At 34.1% G+C, this 24,839-nt stretch overlaps 1 protein-coding gene across 3 annotated transcripts in view; it reads left to right on the forward strand.

The window, feature by feature from the left end:
* Positions 1–24,624, forward strand: part of LOC6585183 (pneumococcal serine-rich repeat protein) — a 154,367-nt gene extending 129,743 nt beyond the window's left edge. Inside the window, exons 6-9 of one of the 3 annotated variants that reach the window (XM_002010783.4) lie at positions 19,590–19,756; positions 19,829–21,380; positions 21,693–22,156; positions 22,591–24,624. In XM_002010783.4, coding sequence (XP_002010819.3) covers positions 19,590–19,756; positions 19,829–21,380; positions 21,693–22,156; positions 22,591–22,864 — 2,457 coding nt within the window. In that variant the 3' untranslated portion in view covers positions 22,865–24,624. Of the gene's footprint in view, positions 1–1,560; positions 2,552–3,645; positions 3,869–19,589; positions 19,757–19,828; positions 21,381–21,692; positions 22,157–22,590 lie in introns of those variants that run through there. The other 2 variants (XM_044010642.1, XM_044010641.1) reach the window with 2 other exon arrangements.
* The last annotated feature ends 215 nt before the right edge of the window (positions 24,625–24,839 follow it).

Here is a 24,839-nt window from a genome sequence, read left to right on the forward strand (position 1 = left end):
CCAAATATAGAGTTAAGAGTTGAGCAGCTTTGACTTGAGCCAGGCTATCAGAGCCAGACTCTCCTCCCCAGTTTAGTTTCCACTCCCTGATACTACTTCAACACGCTCCACATAAATCTCAAGTATATATATATATATATATATATATATATATATATATATATATATATATATATACATATATACATATCAATTAATTTCAAATAGTTTATTTCTTTGATTTTTATGTTGTTCTCCGTCTGATTTTTCTTTTTCTCATTTTAAATTTTGTGTAAAAAAATATATATATATTTATATATATAAATATATATATAAATATATCTCACTTTTATATTTCTTACTCTATATATACATATATAGTATATATAGAGTATCCAAAATATTTGATGCGTTAGCGAGCAGAGGCAATAGTTGAATCTTAAAGTACAGCTGATTTGTTTAAATAACTGTAAACGTAAACTTTGATATTCTGTTGTTGTTGATCATCCTTTCTCTTGGGAGCTCACATATAGAAGAAGAAGAAGAAAACTCAATATAAGTAATTTTTGTTTAATAATTTTCCTTACTTATCATATTATACTGATTTCTTTCATGTTGAAACTCCAACTTTATATGTATATATAAATATATACCTTATATATATATATATATATATATATATATATATATATATATATATATATATATATATATATATGTGTGTGTGTATATATATATATATGCATATCCATGTATATATATATAAATATATATATATAGATATATATATATGTCCATATATATATACATCAAACTCCATCTTTCTTTCTCTGTCGCTCTATTCATCTCTTAGCCTCCTATATAAAGATTTATATATATAAATATATATATAGACATATATATATAAGTATATATATATATACATATATATATATATATATATATATATATATATATATATATATATATATATATATATGTATATATATACTTATATGCATATAGATATATATAGATATATGTATATAGATATACCTATCTTGATGTCTCTTTCTTTCTTCTGTCCCTTCAAAGTAAAAAGTACAACAACAGCAAGCAAAAAGTATGAAAAAAGTCAATTTTTTTTTTATATTTTTTTTTTTGAATTCTTAAAAAAAAAATCTTTTTGTTTTAAATATTTTTTGTTGATTTTCCATGAGAGGTTGCAAAGAACAAAAACACAAAAAGGCATAAAGAGAAAAATCGAAAAGAGAACAAAACAAAATGTAGTTAATTCTAGTTGTAAAAAGACAAAGAAAACGAAGAAAAGCAAAAAGAAATGAATGAGAAGCGATAAAAAAAAGATACATAATGTAAAAAAAAAAACACACACAGATAAATGGCATTCATATATATATCGATAACAAAGAGAGCTAAGCAAAAACTATCGATCGATCGACTGCAAGCAAAAACTGAAACTGAAAAATTCCAAAAATAACCAAAAATGCAAAATAATAATAAAAAAAAAAAAAACACAAAAAAAAACAAAAAGAGACGTAGTAAAGAAGTTGATGTTGGATTTTTGTTTGGTGTTTGTTCCAGGAAACGTCCGAATCGCCCCAACAACACGCTGTGGGCGTTGGCGCGATGCTCGGCGGCGGCATGAGCAGCAGCAGCAGCAGCAGCAGCAGCGCAGCCGCCGCAGCCGCAGCCGCCGCCGCCGCAGCCGTTGCCGCGGCAGCCGCTGCCCACGAGCAGCAGCCACAGACAGCGCCGCTGCGCCTGTTGACGTGCGTGTACTGCGGCGCCTCGTTCCCCAACCAAAGCAAACTAACGAGTCACTTGTTCTCGCACTCGCTGAAGTTCCCCGACCCCACCGCCCTGCTGCACTCGCAGCTGCGCACCGCCCACGATCTGAACCTGTCGCACCTGTCGCAGCCGTTCGCGTTCCAAGCGGCAATGGCGGCCAGCGCCGGCAGCAGCGATCCGCAGGAGCAGGCCGCCGCTATGGCCGCCGCCTTCGGCATTGACATGGAGATAGTCAGCTGCACCATACAAAACCTGACGGCCAGCTGCCTGGAGGCAGCCGTCGGCAGCGGAGCGCCCGGCTCCAGCGGTGCTGGCGGTCGCCTTGGACTGGGCGGCTCATCAACATCCGGAAATGGCGGCATGGCGGGCACATCCGCTGCCCTGCTGCTGGGCAACTCTGGCCCGGGCAGTGGCAGTGGCGGCGGCGGCAGCGGCGGTGGTGGTGCTTGTGGTGGTGGTATGGGAATGGGCGGCAGTGGCAGCGGCGGCGGCGGCGGCGGCGGCTCCTCGTCGCCCTCAACGTCCGCCGCAGCGTCGGCAGCGGCGCAGTCCGGCTCGTCGGGAGCGGCGCAGTCCGGCTCGTCGGCCGCCTCGCTGCTAGCCGCGTCAAGTGATCCGAATAGTGTTGTCATGTGTAAGTTCTGTGCTAAAAGTTTTCCCGATGTTACATCACTGATCACGCATTTGTCGGTACATACAGGTGATCGACCATTTAAATGTGAGTTTTGTGGCAAAGCGTTTAAGCTGCGCCACCACATGAAAGATCATTGTCGCGTGCACACGGGTAAGTCTCCAAGCAGCCTAGCTGAACAGTTGCTCACTCAATTTTACACACATACCCATACACACACACACACACACACACACACACAAATTTACATATATTTTACTCTCTCTCTCGATTCAAATTTGTAATTTGATCAACTTTTTTTTAACATAACTAAAGCTCAGTTAGGAAGAAATCATACATATGTATATATAGATACATATATTCCATATGATCTCTCGTCTATACATCAGCTCTTCCTAATGAGTATATCGTATGCACATATGTATATTCCATCCATATTATACATGTCTATACATCTGAAAAGCTTCAACGTTTGATCAACCATTTCAGCTTGTGCTGAACAAATCTTAAGCTAACTATACAAGAAGCATATGATTGAAGCTCCTCAATGAAAGAAATTAATCTTAACGCATTCATATATGGAGTATATAACGTACTTAAATCAAATCGACTTCTTCAATATATATATTATATAAATATGATTCCATTCTTGAATCATCAGTATAGCCTAAAAGCACATTCAGCTTTCTAATAATTGATTTAAGACTAATGACACTGAAAACTTCAATTCATTTTGAGGAAGCTTTTGCAAAGATTTAAATGTTGGAAACTCCATTTAATATTTCGAATAGTATTGAAAGAGGCGCTCAATGCTTAATCAGTGTCTATAGAGCTTTAATTAAAATATTTCTATTTCGCGCAATCACTTCAAAGCTCATGCTCACTCTGGCATAGACTTAAAGGTCTAAAGCTCGGATGAATATAATTTCAAAGCGCTTACAAATTGAGCTTAAATAAAGCTCCTTCGAAAGCTCACCCTTCCGAGAGCTGTTAAGACAGCCAATTGCCACAAATCAGATCACACAGATCACACACACACACACACACACACACACACACACACAAACACATTTCTATGAGCATTTCCTTACTTGTTTTTAATATACTATAAATATATTGAAAATATATTGACATATTGAACTTCCTTTTGTAAACCCGCAAAATGCAAAAAAAAAAAAATAACAAAACAAAAAAAATCATCAACAACAACAACAACAACTGTTGCACCATTTGCGGGGAACTTACAGGTGAACGACCCTTCAGATGCCACATGTGCGGAAAGACATTCTCACGCTCGACGATCCTCAAGGCGCACGAGAAAACGCATTTTCCCAAATATGTGCGCAAATTTCTGTCACCCAGCCCGGTCGATACAAAGGACGAGCTGCCGCAATAGTGAAACGATTTTAGTTTGTTATTAAATTATTATTATTATTACTACTACTATTATAATAATAACAACAATAACAACAACAACAACAACAACAACAACATCAGCAGCAGCAGCAGCAACAACAACAATTTCGCAAACTATTTGCATAGCAACTACAACAATTACAACTACAATTGATGAGAGCGAGACAACAACAGCAGCAGCAGCAGCAACTGGAGCAGCAGCAGCGAGAAAGAGATAGCAACAGCAACAATTTTGAACTTACTTAAGCGACAACAAGCGCAGAAAGCTTAGACACACACACACACACACACACAAACATAGATATGCACACACACACACAAACACATATGCATATACATGTACGTGTGTGTGTATATATATATATAAATACAATATGTACATATTTTATTACTTATATAAAAACAAAGAACTAAAAACGAGGCAAACAACAACAGAGAAAAACAAAATAACAAAAACAAAAACTGGCAAATAGAATTTGCTACATTTTACTGAAGCATAGCGCATACACACAAACACACACACACATATACATATATATAAATATATATATATATATTTAAAGCAAAACTGCAAAAAAGAGAGCGAGATAGGTATAGAGATCGCAGGCAAAGGCATAAGTAAAGGCATATATATATACATACACACACACATACATGTGTATAAATGTATATAGCCAAACGATGTCAAATTGTTGAAGTTTATACCAAGAGCGATAATATTTTTTTTAATGCAAAAGAAACCATACACACCTACACACACAGCCACACACACACACACACACATGAAGCAGTTTTGGCTCCCTAGCGAAAGGGGAGAAGCAAAAGGATAAGATAAACAAAACAAAACAAAAATAAAATATGTCGTACTTTAGTGTGAAATAGAGAAGAAGAAAAATTGAAGCGTTGATCATATTTTTTTTTTCTATACAATATTTTAGTAAAGCAGGAGAAGAGGAAGAAGAAGAAGAGGGAGAAGTACAGCGTGAATGTTGTAGCAGGAATCTAATTGAGATATATAAATATATATATATATATATATCTATATATCTCAAGAAAGTAAAGAAAAAAATAAAAGAAAAAAAAAAACAAAAAATAAAAAAATTATACTAAATTATAATGGTAAATATACATATATATATATACATTAATGCATAAATATATGTATATACATACATATATACATATATACATATACGATAGTAATGATATAGAAAAAGAACAGTGAACACGTGATGTAACTTTTTAAGTAATGACGCATAATGATGACGATGATGATGAGCAGCATGATAATAATGATGTTGATCAACATAATGATGGAGAATGATGGCGATATTAGCGAGTTGATACAATAACAAGTAACATTAGTTTAACAAGTAAAGATCTACACACTTATATACATATAAATATATGCATATACATGTATATAAATATATATATATATATGTGTATGTATATAGTTGCGAAAACAGAGCGGAGCAAAGCAAAGCAAAGTGAACTGTTAGCTAAGGAAGCGGATCAATTGTAGCAAACTTTTGTGCGTATGTTGAGTGCAAAAGCAACTAGAACGTATACCACATACATATCTACATACATAGACACACACAAACACACACACACACACACACACACACACACTGTATTCAAGGTCTTTGATCTATATAGTAAAGTACCTAAGCAAGCAGCACACGTTTAGGACAACAGATGGCGCCACATGCTTGACAAAATACAACCCTGCGTAATTTATATGAGTAGCCACAAATACACACACACACACTCATATATATATATATATATACACATGTATAGAACAGACATTAACTAATTTTTAGCCACATATACACTAACAACCCCATATATATCTATATATATACATATATATATATATACAAACTATATAACATATTTGTAAAAGCAGCTGAAGTAGCAGAAAAATACATCAAATGTAAAGCACACTCAGAATCAGTAGAGAAAGCAGCAGGAGAAGAAGAAGAGTTGAAATCATGGAATACAGACATACGCGTGAATTATGCAAAGCAGCAGAATTACATAGAATATCTGTGATCTTAAACATATATATATATATATATAGTTATATATATGTATATATCGACATACATATATATGTAAACATACTTAAAGGATTAGTAATGCATACAGTTTTTTTTTAACAATTAAATACAATTCAAATTCAAAATTGTACAGCTTTAAAACAGAAATAAACACATATTTTCTGTGCATATATCTGTATGTATGTACATATATACTATAAATCTGCCAGCTATATAGAAACTGATTTTGCTTAGGCCTCAAACGATTTGAATTTCCCTTCAACTTTGTCGCTCCAGACTTTTGTTAAACTTTTATCGTTCAATTGATTTGCAGAGCTTATTCATTTAGCCCCCTACACACACACACAAACACCTCCACACACACACACACACACACACATACACGCATTGAGCTACGTTCGCTTTGATTGGCAACAACAATTTTGCGTTGCCTACTTTTTGGGGCAGCTTCTTTACTTTTTGTCGCTCAGTTTACTTTGCTTTGACCAAGAAGGAAACAACAACAAACACACAATAAACAAACTCGTTTTTTTTTTTTTTTTTTTTGTTCAACAGAAACTTTTGGCTAAACATTTGCAAGAATCCAAAGTGATTTTTAGCTCTTAGGCAACAGAAAACAAAACAAAACAAAACAAAACTAAGAAACAAGGTTTTGTATTCAGTTATTATTTCGATTCAATTCAAATGCTAAGCGCTGTGCAGCAACAACAACAAGAGCTGAGAAATATTCCCTAGACCGGCCGCATAGAAACCTTTTCATAGGTCCGAGCTCAGAGCCCAAGTAACCCACAGATGTATAGCGAAAACAAAAACACAATACAAATCGATCTCAAAATTATAACAAATAGAAATCAAAACAAATCTATTATATTATAAACAAAAAACAAATCAAGTAACTATATCAACGTTTGGGCGCGCTCTGAGTGGACTAGATATACCAGATATACATACATATATAGAGCTTATTTAGAAAGCGATTTTTTTTTTTTTGCGGCCTTGCGCGTTTTGGATTAACGGCTAACGAAAACGAGAATTGAATAGAGAATGGCAACAAACCAACAATAAAATACGCAAATTATATATTTAAAAAAAAATTAAAATATAAAGCAAAACGCACGCTAGGCAAAATTCAAAATTCTAAATTTTAAACAAAAACAAAACAAACAAAAAAAAATGCAAAACAAGAGACTTTTTCGAAAAAACAAAAAAAAAAAGCAAAATTCCAAAAACAAAATAAAAAAGTAGCGAAAAGGAAACAAACATAAACATTTTTGGATTAAACAATTTGGCTGTGATAGCATTAAAAAAAAAACAAAAAAAACAAAAAAGAAAACAACAACAAAAATATGTGAAATTAACGTATTTAAACCATTGAGAATTCAAACTTCGCTTTGCATTTCGAACAACAAAAAATAATAATACCAAAAAGAAAAAAAAATTAATGAAAAGATTTTGTTGTTGGCTTTTTTTCTCACACACAGGGAGCGCGCAGTATTAGAGGCAGTGGCTTGCGGGAGCGGGGAAAAATAGGTAAAACAAAAAGAAGTATATGAAAAAAAAAAATGGAAATCCAACAGGCATCAATTCGACATTGTGATGTTCAAAATGCAAGGAAAAAATCAATTTTTGAATGACATAAATATAAAACTAAAAAACAAAAATAATTTAACATAATAATAATAAAATATGAGTATAAATAAAAATAAATCAAGCAAGCAAAAAGCAAACAAAATTAAACGTTTAGGAACAAAACAAAACCAAAATTGTGATTTTCGGCCTTTTAGAAACAAAATTATAAACAAAAACAATTACACAATAATTAATTAATTAATTAATCAAACGTAACCAAAAAATATAAAAAAATATAAAAATTAAAAGCTAAATAAGATATAGTAAAACACAAAAAGAAAAATTAATTAAAAACGCTTTTTTGCCACTTTTCGATTCGCTAGAAAATTTAATATATATATATATATAATATATAAAATCTAGTATATATATTATATATGCAATTTATTTAGACATTTTTGTTGGCCGCCAAAATGCGCATGAGAAAACAGGAAACAGCCGCAGCGAAAGTGAGAGAGAAACATTCCAAGCAAAAGTGTGAAGCGTAGAAGTTGAAAAGGTTCTCTATATACATATATATATACATATATACATGTATATAGCTGTATACTAGTGCAACTGTGAACTATTTGTTGAACAACATGATATATGGAACTCAAGACTTGAGAACCAAAAATTTTTAAAAATTTTAAAAGGAAAACAACATGATATCATATTAATCGAACTGCATATATGTTCTGTATTACACATGATCTTTGGTCTAACCCATCTAAATGAAAAACCATCTATGTTAACCTTAGTATTACTTGCAAATAATTTCAAGAACATTCAGTTGATCCCGGAGTATTCGTTCGTTCTTAAGATTCGTTGCAAATACTTTGTTGACCCCTGAGTCTCTTGTTCAGCATCTAGTATTCAGTCGCATTATTTGTATGACCTCTGCTGTATACCGGTCAAGGGCAGCTTTTAGAGTCGCACAGCGTCTAGCTGAGACTGAGTTGAATCTATAATTTGATTATATAAATTGCATTCTTTTCGCACTGTTTAACGCTCTGTGTGTCTCTACGAAACAAAAACGAAATAATTTCTATTATAAATTAATTGAATTATTATATTAAAACATACATATAAAAATATTATTATTATTATAACTAAATAAATATAAATATATATATATATATATATATATCTTTTTTTCATATTTCTAATTTAATGTTTAAGCAAATGTTATTATTATGATTATTGCGATTATTGTACCAACTTATATGAAATTTATTTAGCTTTAGCGCAACAAAAACAAAAAAAATCATGGCAACAACTTTAAGTTTTTTTTTTTTTAATATGTATTCAAATCCAAATATTATGTTTTTTTTTAATTTAATTTTATTTTTGTTTATCAAAAATGAATTCTGTTTGGTTTAATTTGATTTGTTTTGCGCTTAGTAAATATTAAACAACAACAACAAACACACAATGAATTTGTAAGCTATGTGAGAAATAATTATTATGTCAGTAAAAAGCAAACAAAACAAAATGAAAAACAACAAAGCAAAGCAAAAACAAAAACAGCAAAAAAAATAAAATAAAACACAAAAAATGATGAAAAATAAAAACAAAATTAAAAATTAAACGAAAAAAACAAAAATTGCAGTTGAAGCAAAAGAAAACTATTTTTGAATGACGTTTTTGGGTTCCGATTCTGATTTTGGTTCCGTTTTCGATTTCGATTCCGATTCTTGGCTCATTTTCATTTTGTTTCGCATTTCATTTACATTCATTCATTGTGTTACGATCACATACACCGATACCATTCATACACACACACGCACATACATATGTACATACGTATATGTATGCATACTTAATACTATTAGTTATATGTTTCATAAATTAATTTCATTAAGTTAAGCTTTATTTCCATTTTTTTTTTCTTTTTTTTTTTTGAGTAGCTCTTAAGTTGTGATCAGAAGTTCCTTACTTTGGTTCACTGTGCACCGTGGGCCTTATATTCAAAATGTTTTGTTAACTTGTTTAATTTCAAGACGCCATTTGAAAACACTTCAACAAGTTCCTTGACAAAAGCGAAAAAGCAAAAAAAGAAAAACAAAAAAACAAAAAAAAGTGAAAACATAAAAAATCGAAAAAGCATAGCAAAATATACAAAATACAAATTGCAATTTATTGAATAGAACACATAGAACAACAACAAGAACAGAAACAGAAACAACAACTACATTTGTTTTTCCCATTTTCATTTCTCATTTTCATTTGTTTTCAGTTTTCCTTTGCTTGTTCTAATGATTTGGTTTCTTTATTTTTTTAGAGTTGCCAGATTTTCTTTTTTAAGCACACACACACGCATACATATGTATTTATATATATATATGTATAAATCGCTAATCAGCAGCTAGAAGGTATTGCTGCATATATGTATGTAAATGCTAATACAAATTTTTAGTCAAAATTTTACCGAAAACAAAATTTTTAGGCAAAAACAAAAACAAAAAAAGCAACAAAAAAATATACAAAAAATTGTAGAGCGCGCTTTTTTAAAACAACAATACAAAATTGCAGCAATTGTTTGGTAACTTAACAAGAACAGGAATAACGCACCCAGCCTTCTATGCGCTTCTCAAATATATATATATCGAAACTTAATAGAGCGCGCACGCATAGTGCAGCCTGCACGACGGCGATTCTTCAGCTAGAACTAGACTCAAATTGATTATAACGAGCTCACGTATGTATATATATACATACATATACATATATATGTATATACATAGTATAGTATGAAGTATGAAGCAATTGGAGCAGGTTCAGTTTGATTTCAGAACTCAGTTTCGTTTCCCTCAGTTAAAGCTATATAGCTAGCACCACAAGCAGTAGAGGCAAATATACTAACATAAACAGTTATAATCCAACACACACACACACACACTTTATTAAGAAGAAGAAGCAGAGGAGTAAGCAGAATATCATTAGGCGTACTGCAAAAATTGCATTTTAAAGGAAACAGGAATTTAAAGGATATATATATATACATACATATATATACAGACGTAGTAACAGTTATATAAATATATACATATATACATGTATATATGTATATGTATATATATATATATATATACATACATATACAATACCTACAATAATATTTGAGAAAAAAAAAAAACAAAAATAAAAAGCAAAAACCAGAAGTAAGCAAAGCAAGTTATTTATATATGAATATATGTATATATATACATGTATGCATATAAGCTCCCACATACACATATATGTATATGCCTCTATATCGCATATATACATTGCAAATTGAAGCTAAGCATGCCTAATTATTAACTTGTACAGCAACAAAACAAATAGAATTTAATTCTAGTGAGATTGACCTGACAACACATACAGACACACACACACACACACCCACATACACATTTATACAGCCACTCACACACATGCGTTAGGTTTATAAGCAAATAATTTGGGCTACGGAGGACGGCAAAAGATTTACGCTAGATTTGCATACAAGTCGAATTTATATATAACTAAATACAATTACATACACACATAGAGACATACATACATACATACAATGCAATACATACATACATATGACTATATTCAATACAATCTACGATTAACAAACTTAACTTTTTGTTCCAAGTCCGCAAAAAACACAAAAAAAAAAAAAAAAAACAAAAAAAAAAAAAAAACGAAAGAAAAAATGAAAAGAAAAATCAACTAAAAAGTTTTCGTCAAATATCTATAAATATAATGTATTTAAAAAAAAGCTTTGGCACAAAACAAAACAAAATAATAATAACATTTCAATCGAAGCGAAGCACAAAACCAAAATTACAACAACAAAAAACACATAAAATAATAAATTCAAAAAAGTAAATTCAAAACTCAAAAACCAAAATACAAGTTTCGGAAAAAGTTTTATCAACAGCAAAAAAAATGTTTCTAAACAAAATTTCACTTTGGCCTCATTTTTGCGTACTAAATATTAAAGAAAACAACATTTGTTTATTATTTAACAATAATAACATAATACGTACACATGCAATAATAATTATAAAGAATTAGTTTCAATAGTTTTTTTTTTTTAATATTTTTTTTTTTTTTTGTCTAGCAGAAAAAGTGCTCAGGGTAAACACACAGATTCTTCCAATACAATATAACTAAACAACAACAACAAGAACAACAACAGCAAACAATATATATATATATATAAATATAGCAAAACATATATACAACTACAAGAAACAACCAACAACAAGCAACAATAGTACCAATATTAAACAACTTTAACAAATAATAATATAATTAAAAAAAAAAAAAAAAAAAAAAAAAGAGAACTTAAAAATGGGCTGCAATATACATACATACATACATATATATATATGTATGTATTTATAGCTATATATATTTTTTTTTACATTTTTTTTTGTTTGTTTATTTTGTTGTGAAATATATTTTTTTATGATAACAAAAAAAAAAGAATAAGAACTATATACAGCAATGAAACAGAGAAATATTGAATAATACTTGAACTTATACATATATATAGAGTATATACACACCTGTATATGGAGTATGTATACAGAAATATACATATATATATATACCCCATATATATAGATAGCAGATATAGAATGACCCAGAAGTGAGCTCTTCTACGTACTTTAATACCTTATAAATTATAAACAAACAACTTTGGATTTTTCAAGCAAATAGTTCAAACCATATAAGTAATACAGTGACGGAGCCAGAGACAGAGAGGGAGATAGATACAGAAGGGGATGGATGCTTTATTTAAATCAAATATAATTCAATTGACTCCCAATCAAAATGCCTTCTTTACAGTCGTAGCATGTAATTATTTTGATTTGTTTATCCCATTACGAGTGTGCTACAGTTCAAGTTGAGTTCGCGCGAACCAGTTCCAATAGTTCAACTGCCCAATAGTTACATTTTACATTTTTTAAGACAATAAACCGAGAAGGAAACTCACTGCAGGGAATTGAGTATAAATTCGAATGCGCATATCAATTGATTCAATTAACACATACACACACAGATGCATATAAATAGTAGTTCAATACAACTAGTTCGCCCACTAGCGGAACTAGTTCGCATGAACTAAACACAGACGTAGAAAACAACAACAATAAAAATACAAACTTTAGCACATTTTGTTACAAAGTATATAGTGAAAATGAGAAAGATTCGGTACACCGAACTTGAAATACCCTCGCCAGAGATTTTGATTGGATTCGCATCGATTTGAAACGTTCCTATAAGCTTAGCGTAAATGAACCAGTTCCGACTAATACTATTATCTCCGCACTGAGCTAAGTTTCAGTTGAATACATATAGAAGATATACATACATATACATATATGCATACATATATATAAATGGCAAGGGTATTTGATTATGAAATAGAAACACAAATGTACCCTGTTGACAGAATTGCCTTCTTCTACACATTCACAAATGCATATAATCACCTACAATACAAATAATTTAAGACTTACAAAAGACAAGTACAACCTTGACCTTGATTAACAAATAGCCACAATTGCATTAATCGATAAGCGATAACCAATAAACGATAGTCGATCATAACAATGACTCCCCATATATGGAAATGCTTCTGTTTGACTCCATTTTTTTATTCTTTCTTTTTTTTTGGGTTCACCGATGTAATTGTTAATGCAGTTGATATGACAATGATACGATATACCATTAAAAAAATATATATATATACAATTGTTTGTTTATTTTTGTTTTTAACAACAACAAGAAGAAGAGAATACGCCTTTTTTGTTTGTTAGTTACTTTGAATAAGCGAAACTTGTAGAAACTCAGCCGATAAACGATGAGAACAGTAAACCCCGATAACCGATAAACTAACTATGCAATGGAATACAATAAACACAGTAATTGGTTTCATCGGCATTAAATAACAAGCAATAACTATAATTAAATAATCAACAGCAACAACAAAGAACAAACAAATAAAAAACTCCCCATAACTAAATATGTTTGAGTGCCAAGCTAATAATTCGAGACATCTGTAAATAAATAATAAAAAATAAAAAAAAAACACAGAAATATATACCAGAATTCGTGTGTATATATGCTCTTGTGAACTAGTTCCTTGAACTAGATCACATACACACACGCACACACTCACACACAGACAGAGCGATGTATATAGCCGACTTGTAAACTTGACTATGAAAACTTTGACCGTAGAAAATTTTAATAGTATTTCGTTTGGCGTTTTACAACACTGAAAGCGAAATGCTAATGATAATAGCAATGACTCCGACTCGGAATGTAAATAAGAAGAACATATACATATTCTAAATAGTTAGCACGAGTCTAGCAACCAACAACAACAACAACAACTAACAGCATATATAGAACCAATTTTTGAATGCCTACATAAAAATAACTATACATAGCCAACTAAATACACTCTCACACACACACACACATACACACTTTTTGATACGCTAAGTCGAATGAAATAAGTTGAACAAGCTTAGATTGCTGTTAGATCAGGCATCATATATAAAGAGTGCATATACAGATACTATACACACACACACATACAGTTACATACACCAATACACTTTTAGGCCGAACCGAAAGCAGAAGAAGAAACAAAATTGAGTTGTTAATATTACTAGAAGAGGAAAAAAAAACAACAAATAAGGCTTTTAAGCTTATTTTAAGATAACGAATGAAGGATTCGACAATTTTTTGGTAAAATATTAATAACAGAGAAACCGTATCTGTAAGTCAAGCAAAGAGAAAAACTTCAAAAATGAAAATGGAAAATGAAAAATGAAAAATGAAAAAAAAAACAACACTGTAGTGCCTACTCCCCTTTAAAAAACAAAAAATAATAATAAACATATAAATATATATACAATACATATATACACATTATACATACTAAAAATAATATTTTATAAAAAGCAAAAAAGAAATGTAAAAAAAAAAAAAAAAAAAAAAAAAACAAGCGATAGCTAAAAAGATGATGAGATAGAAGAAAGTCAACAGAATTGCAGTTTTTTTTTATAGTTATTTTTTTAGTGAGCAATGGAGGCATTGAATCATATATATATATTTAAAAAAAAAAACATATATATATATACATACTATATACACAGAGCCACACACACACACACTCAGCAGTATTTGTAAGCAGTGTAAAATTTATGGAAAAGCTTCAAGGCGAACAAAATTTTACTTACTACAAAGAAGAACAAGAACAGGAGGAGTTCAAAACAGATTTAACAATCTCACAACCAAATCAACTAAAACAGAAGTAGCAACACAACAACAACACAAACAAACAACAAAGTAGTTTTGCATATCCACTGGAAAAAAAAAAACCAAAACAAAATACAAAAAAAAAAAAAAAAAAATACAAATACAGATACAAAAAATTATGGAGAAATATATTAGTTTATAGAGCGCAAATATTTTCACAGCCACAACAAAAACATATTAAAACCAAAAAAACAAAAAAAATACTATCAAAATACTTTATAAAACTTAAGAAAAAAAAGAAGCAAAAAGGAAACAAACGCAAACAAAACTTTGAGCAAAATAACACGGAAAAAAAATAATGCAATTTTTTAACCTTCCCAAAACCAAAAGAAAACCCAAAAAAAAACGACAAATTAAATGAATTTTTTTAAATTAAAAATCTAACTAAAATTTAAAGTGAAATTCGTAAATGCATCAAAATTTTTTGTTGTTTTGAATTTCCATGTAATTTTAACATAATTTATGAACAGTCACACATACACACACACATACAATAATATTAAATTTAAAATTAATTTTACATTAAAAATACGATTGAAAATGTGTTAATAATGTTTTCTAAAAACATTTTGTAAGTTATTCATTTCCATTGCGCTTAAATTTAATTTAGCAAATTTTGCCACATCCCAAAAAAAATAAATAAATAAATAAATGAAAATAAAATAAAATACTTATAAAAGACAGCAGACATTCATAAATAAAAAGTAAATAATATTAATAAATAAATAGCTAAATAATAGTTTTAGTTAACTACGGTTGAAATTTTACGTTTCCTATGAGGCTCATCATAATTTTTGTTTATTTTTTTTTTTTTATGGCGCGCTGTTTTAAATAGACATTTTTTTCTTAACATACAGAAAAATATATAAATATATTGAATTATTTTATATTTCATTCCCATACACACACAAACACACACACGTTATTAATATAAATCTTTGAAGCAGCTCGAGAAGCAAAAACCACAAATTTTGTATTATTATTATTATTTTGCATTCGAATTGATTTTTTTTTTTTTGTCAGTTTGAGGCTTGAGTTGACGTTTGATTATAATTTTTACATATTTTTTATACTCATTCGCGAAGGTGAAAGGAACATATTGGATTGGAGTAGTGTCCGTCCGTTTATCTTTATGAATGCAAATCATTTCGCCGAAATAGACACTTGAATTTTTTTTATTTTTCCCGATCCGCCCACTAAGAGCATTACAAATCCGTTAGAAAGTTAAGATCCAACTTATTGTTGACACCGTCTATTGCAGTGCACAAATCAAGTATATATACTACATGTACATACATACATATATATATACCAATTGGAATCTGGTAGCACGTTGGGTCGTGAATGAGTATTCAGCAGTCGGTAACGCCCGACTGCTACGTTCTTACTTGCCTTTTCATTATTTTGATCGGCTAGTTAAGTAGTTATGTAGAGGCTGCTCGAGCTTCAGCTGCGGCAAATGGCAACTAAATATTGAGTTTTTGATATGCTTCTGGGCTGTTGAGAAGGTGGTTCGCTGACAAAACAAAAACACACACAAAAACAAGTTACAAAAATAAAAAATAAAATAAAAAAATAGCTGCAATACGTTATAATTACGTCAATATGTTCCTAACAATATAGACATACAAGCATATTTATAAACTATGATTAACTAACTATAAAGCAACAGCAGAAGCAACATTTTAAATATAATGAAACGCATTAAGAATAAGTGAGCAGATACACACACACACACATACATTCATACATTCATATATATATAAATTTAAAATTACAAATAATATATTAAAATATATTTAAGAGGCGCGTGACTAAATTCCATTTTTATTATTAATTTTAAAGTTGTGTTTGATTTTATTTACATAAATAAATAAATATAAATATTTACATTCATAAATATAAAAAAAAAAACTACATATACATATTTAAATATTATATGCCTAGGTATTATTGATATTATTTTGTAAGCGTTCAAACACAATTATTTAACAATTATTCAACCATATTTATTTAGCTAACAGCGCATTAAAAATTATTTTCCAATTCAGACTTTTCAAATAGAATTATAATTATATTTTAATATTAAATTGCAATTTAAGTTCCATTTCATTATTTGTAGTATTTCTTTTAGTATATATGCATATATGTGTATGTATACATATATACATATATTTATATATATATTTGAAAATAAATTTTTTCTCAAATAAATTGACATAAAGTAAACAAATCATTTACTTCAAGCATGTTTCACTCATTTTTTCACTCACTCATACACACACACTCACACACACACAGCCCGATCATCAACGCCTTCTCAACGATTTCGCCGAGCTTTCAAAATGGACGCCACGACGGATGTTGGGCGAATTCGCTGGGCGCATAGCGAATATTGTATCATTGAGCTTTTTGTCAGCGCATTTAACTCATTTGTTAATTTTGTATGACGATTACATCTGGTCGCTAGACCAGCTTAAAGAGCTTGAGCTTCACTTAACTAATATATAACAAAACAACAACAACAACAAGAAAAAATCTCATTTCATATGAGAGCAGAAAACAAACACAAAAAGGAAGGTTAAAAAATGCTCTATATATACATATACATATATATACCAACTCACACACATATATATATATATATATATATATATATAAATATATTTTTTTCGTAGTCGAAGCAAGTCGAATGTAAAACCCCCAGAAAAAATGAAAAGAGAAAAACCTAAAATCAACTAAAAGCACTGAGCAACACAAAACACTTATAGCCAACTCATTTTCGAGTTGTCCAATGCTGAATAATGGAATCAAGTCAAGTACTCGTAATGAATAATGAATAATGTTTAATGATTAATGATTAATGATTATGATAATGAGAGCAGCTTATATCAGGCACCGAAAACAAATAGACGCGAACAAGCAACAACAAATATTTTAGATAAGAAATTCAATAACTGATATACCTATACACTCACACAAACACACACAAACACACACTTACACACACTCAATGGTAAATTAAACATATTTTAGGCAAACCCCAAAAAAGGCAAACCAAATTTATATGAAATTATTATATGAAAAGCTAAAAAGTTTATAAACAAAATATTTAAGCAAAGCAAGGCATATCATAGTTTATAAAAAAAAATAAATAAAAGAAATAAAAAATATAAAAACAAGGAGAAAAACCAATACACACACAGATCAGAGAAACACACACACACACACACACGCACATACAAACACAACAGAAAGAGTCCGCAGCAAAAAATCTTCTTGCAATATCGAAATTCAATAATAACCCAGGCTATCCGGGAGTGCTACGTAGCATCCAAGTTAGTAGTAGAAGAGGAAATTGAAGCAGATGACGATGAGGACGATAAGGATGATGAACAGGCAGTCTAGACAGCACTAGGTAACAAGGTTAACCTATGAGGACCTAACAGAATACATGCATTATATGATATGATATGATATGATATGATAGAGGGCCAGCTATATAGCCTAGATATCGCAATTTCTAGTTGACGAAAGTGTTAACTGTTTATAATGCAAACAACAACAAAATAAAAACAAAAAACAAAAGCAACGTTTATGAGCGAGAAAGTAAAAATGGAGAACAACAATACAAAGCAAACTAACAAAAACAAGAAAGAGAAAAGAATGAAACACAAAACAAACAGAAACAACAAAACAAAAACAAAATGAAAATGAAAAGAAAAGAATAATAACAAAAGAAAAAGCAAAAAAAGAAAACAAGATGAAAAGAAGGGAAAGTAAATTCTATATAAATAAAACTACTGAAAATATCGAGTACGAGTTTTTTATTGGGCTTAGACAAACTGTAGCATATGTATAAACATACTATTAAATATAAGTACGTATTTGAGCTATTAATATTCTAAAAAAAATACAAACTTAAAGGTTTAATTACTTTAAGTATCTGAAATTACTCAAATCGAAATACTAATTACTCGAGGAATTATAAGTTACAGTAAGTAAATGATTAATTACTTCAAAGTAAGTACTTTTATTCGTATATAGAAATACGAGTCATTACAAACTGTCAAGTAATTAAAGACTATTTTGTGAGTAATTAATCGGTTATTAAACCTTTAAATTTCATTTGGCATCAACTCAAAATTCTCAAATACTTTAATTTAAATCGCAACACTGGCAATTTCAATAACTCATGTCTTTGCATATATTGCATATTTCTACTATTTCTTTCCACTTGGCGATTGGTGATGATCGTCGAATCTTTTGTTTGTATGACAGTGTATATTTACACTATGTATTGCATTTCTAATAATTATAACTAGGCCCTGAAACGCTGGCAACGCATACGTAAGTACTTCGCGACGACTGACTCAACAATTAGTAAGGGCAACTAAGGTAGTTTTAGTCACTATTTTCACATAATTATGCTTAGTTGTGCTGTTTGGCTTGCGTAGAGACGACTCTTGCTGGAGAGTGTAGGCTATGTACATAAAACCCGCACTGCATGCTCCCCCCACTCACCCCGCTCTCCCTATATCTAACTATGTATGCATATCTCGATTGTGACTCTGTCTTGAACCTAATGCACTTACACACTCCACATGCCACATGCCACATGCTGGCAACCTAGCAGCAATTGTCTGGCCCCCCGACCCCAACGAGCCCCCCAATCTACCGACAAGCAGCATTAATAGTTGACTATAGATATGCATATACTACATACATATGTACGTTTATAGTGCGCGTTGATCTGATCTATCCTCTTCCCCTGACAGCTGCTGCGCAACTTTGGCTCCCCGATGAGCGCGATGGCCGCCAGTCGCTGTCCCACGCCGTTTGCGTTTCCCTTTTCGCCGCTCGGGCTGAGCCTGTTCGACATTGATCCGTCCAGAATACTGAACCTGCTGCACCATCAGACCTGGCTGGCCGAGGAGGCGTTGCGGTAAGTACCCCCACTCACTTCCATTCCATCTCGAGCACATTCAATACGTTGCCTTTGACTGTTTTTGTGCAGCACTCGCGGCCTGCTCAGCGCGCCAAAGGACTTTCCCCACCGTTTTACCACATTAAGCGATCTGCTTACCAAGGACTATCAGCCAACTGCGGCCAGTTACGCGGCCAAGCAGACGCAGTCCACAACGAGCCGTTCCAGCGATCCACAGTACAAACAACAACAACAACAGCAGCAGCAGCAACAAGCCACACAACAACAACAACAACAACAACAACAACAACAGCAACAGCAACCGTCTCAGCAACAGCAACAGCAACAATCACAGCCAACGCCGCCGCCGCCTCATGTCGCCTTCAATATGCGCTATGCCACGCCCACTGGCTATTTTCAGCCCTCGAAGGGCGGTAAATCGACGGGCACGCCCTCGCCCAAGCAGATGGCCACCTCATCGACGGCCATCTCAGCGGAATCGCAGCTGGATGCCCAGTCGGAGGGCAACGATGACGTCACCATTGTCGAGCTGGGCAGCGAGCGCAGCGTCGTGACGCCCAACAGCAGCGCACTGCTATATAAGGAATCCCTGGAGCAGCTGCTGGCCCAGCAGCACCAACACCAACACCAGCAGCAGCAGCACCGACGTCGCACCGCTAACAGCAGCACGCCCAGCACTGGGGTAGTTGGAGCTGGAAGTGGAGCTGGCGTCATTGTGGACGCCACCGGGCTGCGCCAATACACGCAGCTGCTGCTGTCGGGGGCGGGCACGCCCGTCAGCTGCACGGACACCTCGAGCAGCTGCAAGGAGAAGAGCTCCTCGTCGTCTACCTCATCGACGCCGCCGCCGAGCGGCGCACTGCTCGCCCAGCACCAGCAGCTGAGCCAGATGCTGAAGAGTCCGTCGGACACGTGCTCATCGCTGTTCAGCGAGCCCATCGAGGAGGAGACGCGCTGCGTCGTCTGCAACGCGCACTTCCCGAACGTCTGGCTGCTGGAGCAGCATGCGGCACTGCAGCATCCGCACATTGGGCCGGGCGAGGAGAAGCCCTTCATATGCGAGCAGTGCGGGCAGTCGTATCGCTATCGCAGCGCCTATGCCAAGCACAAGGAGCAGAATCATCGCGCCCGCCTGCCCGCGGACAAACTGTTCACCTGCGACGTCTGCGGAATGCAGTTCCGCTATCTGAAGAGCTTCAAGAAGCATCGGCTCAACCATGCGCTCGAGCGTCTGCACGGCAAGAAGTCCATCGGTGTGGGTGTCGGTGTCGGTGTGGGCGTGGGCGTGGCACGCATGATTAGCGGCACAGCAGCAGCGGCAGCAGCCGCTGCCGCAGCAGCAGCCACATCGGCCCAGCTGGACCAGGATGTGGTCACCAGCTCGCAGGAGCCGATGCTGGCCGACGAGGGCGAGGATCTGCGCATCAATGTGAAGCGCGAGGGCGACGATTCCGGCCATCAGCAAGAGGCCACCAGCGAGGAGCACGAGCAGGACAACACTATCGATTCGGCGGGCATTACGATGCTCTACAATGACAACAACTCATCGGCTTCGGCCTCCACGAGCGCCACGGAGCCGAACATCAGCAGCTCGGACGGCATACATAGTACAAACAAGCGGGTAAGTGGTGCGATTACAGCAATTTACCCGGCTATGCGCGGCTGCAGTAGATCAAATCGATCGAATCAAGCATGAGCTTGATGACATCGGAAGTGTGGAGGACTCCCTTTGCCCCCGGGGCTTACCCCCAGCAGCTGCCTCTACCTCTGATGCCTCTATGAACGTTATAACATGCATCTATCATAAAATTTGCCATCTTTAACGAGACCCAGCCCAATATTGGCCTTGCTATATAGATCATTCCAATAAACTATTCTAGTCCTCTATATTCCGAGTTTATATCCATAATTTGAACTTGTTCTTGCCTTGCAGTCACGCCTGTTGAACAGCGCACACCACTTGGAAACGGATCCCTCCTATCATCATCAACAACACCATCATCACCATCAACAGCAACAGCAACAACAACAGCAACAACACCATCATCATCAACAGCAGCAGCAGTCGCAGTCGCAGTCGCAGTCGCAATCTCAGCAACTGCCTCCGCATCTGGCGCACGTCTCACTGCCAATGGCCAGCGCTGCGGCTGGCTCCTCCTCGGCAGCAGCAGCTGCGGCGGCCGCTGCAGCTGGCTGCAATTCCAGTCCAGGGGCTGGCGCAGCTGGCACTGCCAACAGCGGCGTGGGCGGCAGCGGCATTAGTTCGCTCAGTTCGCTGACTTCGCTGATCAATGCGGAGCGCATACCAAATGAGCAGTTCCTGGGCCTCAATCCGCAGGAGGCTTCAATACTCAACTTCTTGCGAGTCGATGCGGCCGAGCGACAGCGCGACAAGCGGTAAGTTCAACTGATTCCATGAGTGAACTAGTTGACCAAGAACTGACCATAGCAGTTTCCCCATCATATACAAAAGATGTTTGCACAAATGAACTAGTGTATTCACCTGGTTCAATAAGTCATATACTGGTTCCATGTGATTATTATCCATCAAACGAAACTGATTCATAGTTCTTGTGAACTAGTTCATAATGACAAAAGCTTTATACATTTAAAGCAATTTTTATACTTTAGCAAAATCTAAAAAAAATGTTGGAAAATATCACAAGAACTAGTTCAATTGAACTAAGTGCAGATTTAGAACTTTGCAGTTCACTTAACAATAAGAAAATAAGACCATGCCAAATGAACTAGTTCACGTGTACAAACGAACCAGTTTCGCTTTTTATTGACTTTACCAAATCAGATTTATTTTTAACGAACTTCCTTTGCAGGCCCACCACGTCGCGTTTCGCCTGCCCGTTCTGTGGCAAGTGCGTCCGCTCCAAGGAGAACCTGAAGCTGCACGTGCGCAAGCACACCGGCGAACGTCCGTTCGTCTGCCTGTTCTGCGGACGTGCGTTCGGCGGCAAATCGGATCTGACGCGCCATCTGCGCATCCACACCGGCGAGCGGCCGTACCACTGCGAGTCGTGTGGCAAGTGCTTCGCCCGGGCCGACTATCTGTCCAAGCATTTGACCACGCACATTCACAATGCGCCGCGCTGAGATGAGGCGCGTAGGAGGCGGCTCCTACGCAGATAAGCCAACGAACCATACACACACAAGCACAAGCACAAACACACTCACACTACACTAGACAACACAGAATACACTCAAAGAAAAGAGCGGAGAAAATGAATGAAAAACACACACAAGAGGCATAAATTACAGGAAACATGAAAATTGATGTATAGATCTATTATTACTACCATTATTATTAGATTTACAAGTGTCTAATTATTTTTTTTATATATATATATAAACATATATATATTATTAATATGCGAACTCGAACTCGAACTCGAATTCGAATTCAAATGAGAATTCGAAGAAACGGTGCTGAGGTACAGTCAGCGCACTGATAAGCCATAGAGCAATCAATGTGTGTGCAGGGTTAATTTTTTTTTTTTTTTTTTTTTTTATAAATAGAAGAAGATGAAGAACATTAAGAACTATTAGCACGGGTATTAATGTCTTTAAGATTTGAAACTAAAGCATAAATAATTGTAATTAGTAGAAGTGTTTAAATTCTTTTTTTTTTTCTATCTAATATGCAAAGTTTTCTATGGTTAAGTGAGGGTTTTTTTTAGTGGAATATATAAGGAGATCTAATTAGTTCTGGCAGCTGCAAGGCAACTACTAACTACAACAACAAACTGCAATATATGAAAATAGTCTGTGTTTTTGAGAGCAAAGAAAACAAAAAGAAAACATTCAAATCACCAAGTACCATAAATCTGCCGTTTACATAGAGCAACTCTAAAAGCTAAACTAAAAAACTAATTTTACATTTATTTAAAACTAAATAGCAAAATATATTGTACAAAATATAGAAAGAAACTAACTAATAGAGAGTTTAACTCGAGAGCTGAGACAGAAGAGAAATGAAACGAAAGGAGATGAGATCGAAATGAAAGGAAAAGAAACGAAACAGGTTGGCAGCACCAATGCAGAAGAAGAAGAAGAAGAAGAAGCAACAGCAGCAAGAGGCATGTCCCAGCAGCAGCAATTTTGTTGAAATTAACATTAAATCGAATGAGAAACTCAAAGAGAAATAGTAACAATAACAATAACCACAAAAACAATAAAAGGATTTTAGTTTTTTTTTTTTTTTTTTATATAGCAATTTATATATAATTTTTACCATAAGACAGACGGACTGACGGACGAACAGTGAATGGAAACGAAAATCAAAAAACCATAGAGGCAAGAGAGACAACTATATATATTGAATATATGTTTTTTAAACGTATGTGCTAGCTTAAAGCAAACAGACAGCAAACAAACAGACAAACAATACAAAGGAGAAACTTATTATAATTTATACAAATCAAAAATCAACTAAAAGTTAAACTGAGGCATAAGGATGAGTAGAGGACGGGAGGCGGGGGAGAGGGTGAAGTTTTGAGGGAACTGGAAAGTGGGTTCGAATCGGAGGCTTGAGGCAGGCTAGAGTTACAAATAATATTTACTTATGTGCAACCACCGTCAATAGTTTAATAATTTACAAAACAAGCATACAACAATTTTACAAATAAATAGAAAAGAGATGAGACACATAGAAATAGCGAATAACAAAGCAAATCAAATAAAACGTTTTTTCTTTTTTTACAAAATGAAAAACAACAACTACAACAACACAAACTAACTGTGATTCCAGCAACAACAAAATAACAAATAACTTACTTACAATTTACAAGAAAAGAAAGAGTATAAGAGAAACAATAGCAAAGCTACAAGTAAAACAAACTAAATACAAAAAAAAACAATTGCAAAAATAAATTACCCAAAACAATAGGCAAAATAGATTTAAGGCAGCTGCGCCAATCACGGCCAAGCACACAGCGAGAGCGAGCGAGAAAGAGAGAGTGAGCTAGAGCCTGTCTCTGCATATCGACATCACAGCAAGATAGAAAGAAAGAGAAAGAGAGAGTGAGTTCCAAGCTCTGCATATTGGCGTCTTGTAACAATGAGCTTTTGA

This window comes from Drosophila mojavensis, unplaced genomic scaffold (genome assembly GCF_018153725.1).
Source record: "Drosophila mojavensis isolate 15081-1352.22 unplaced genomic scaffold, ASM1815372v1 contig_136, whole genome shotgun sequence".
Lineage (NCBI taxonomy): Eukaryota > Metazoa > Arthropoda > Insecta > Diptera > Drosophilidae > Drosophila > Drosophila mojavensis.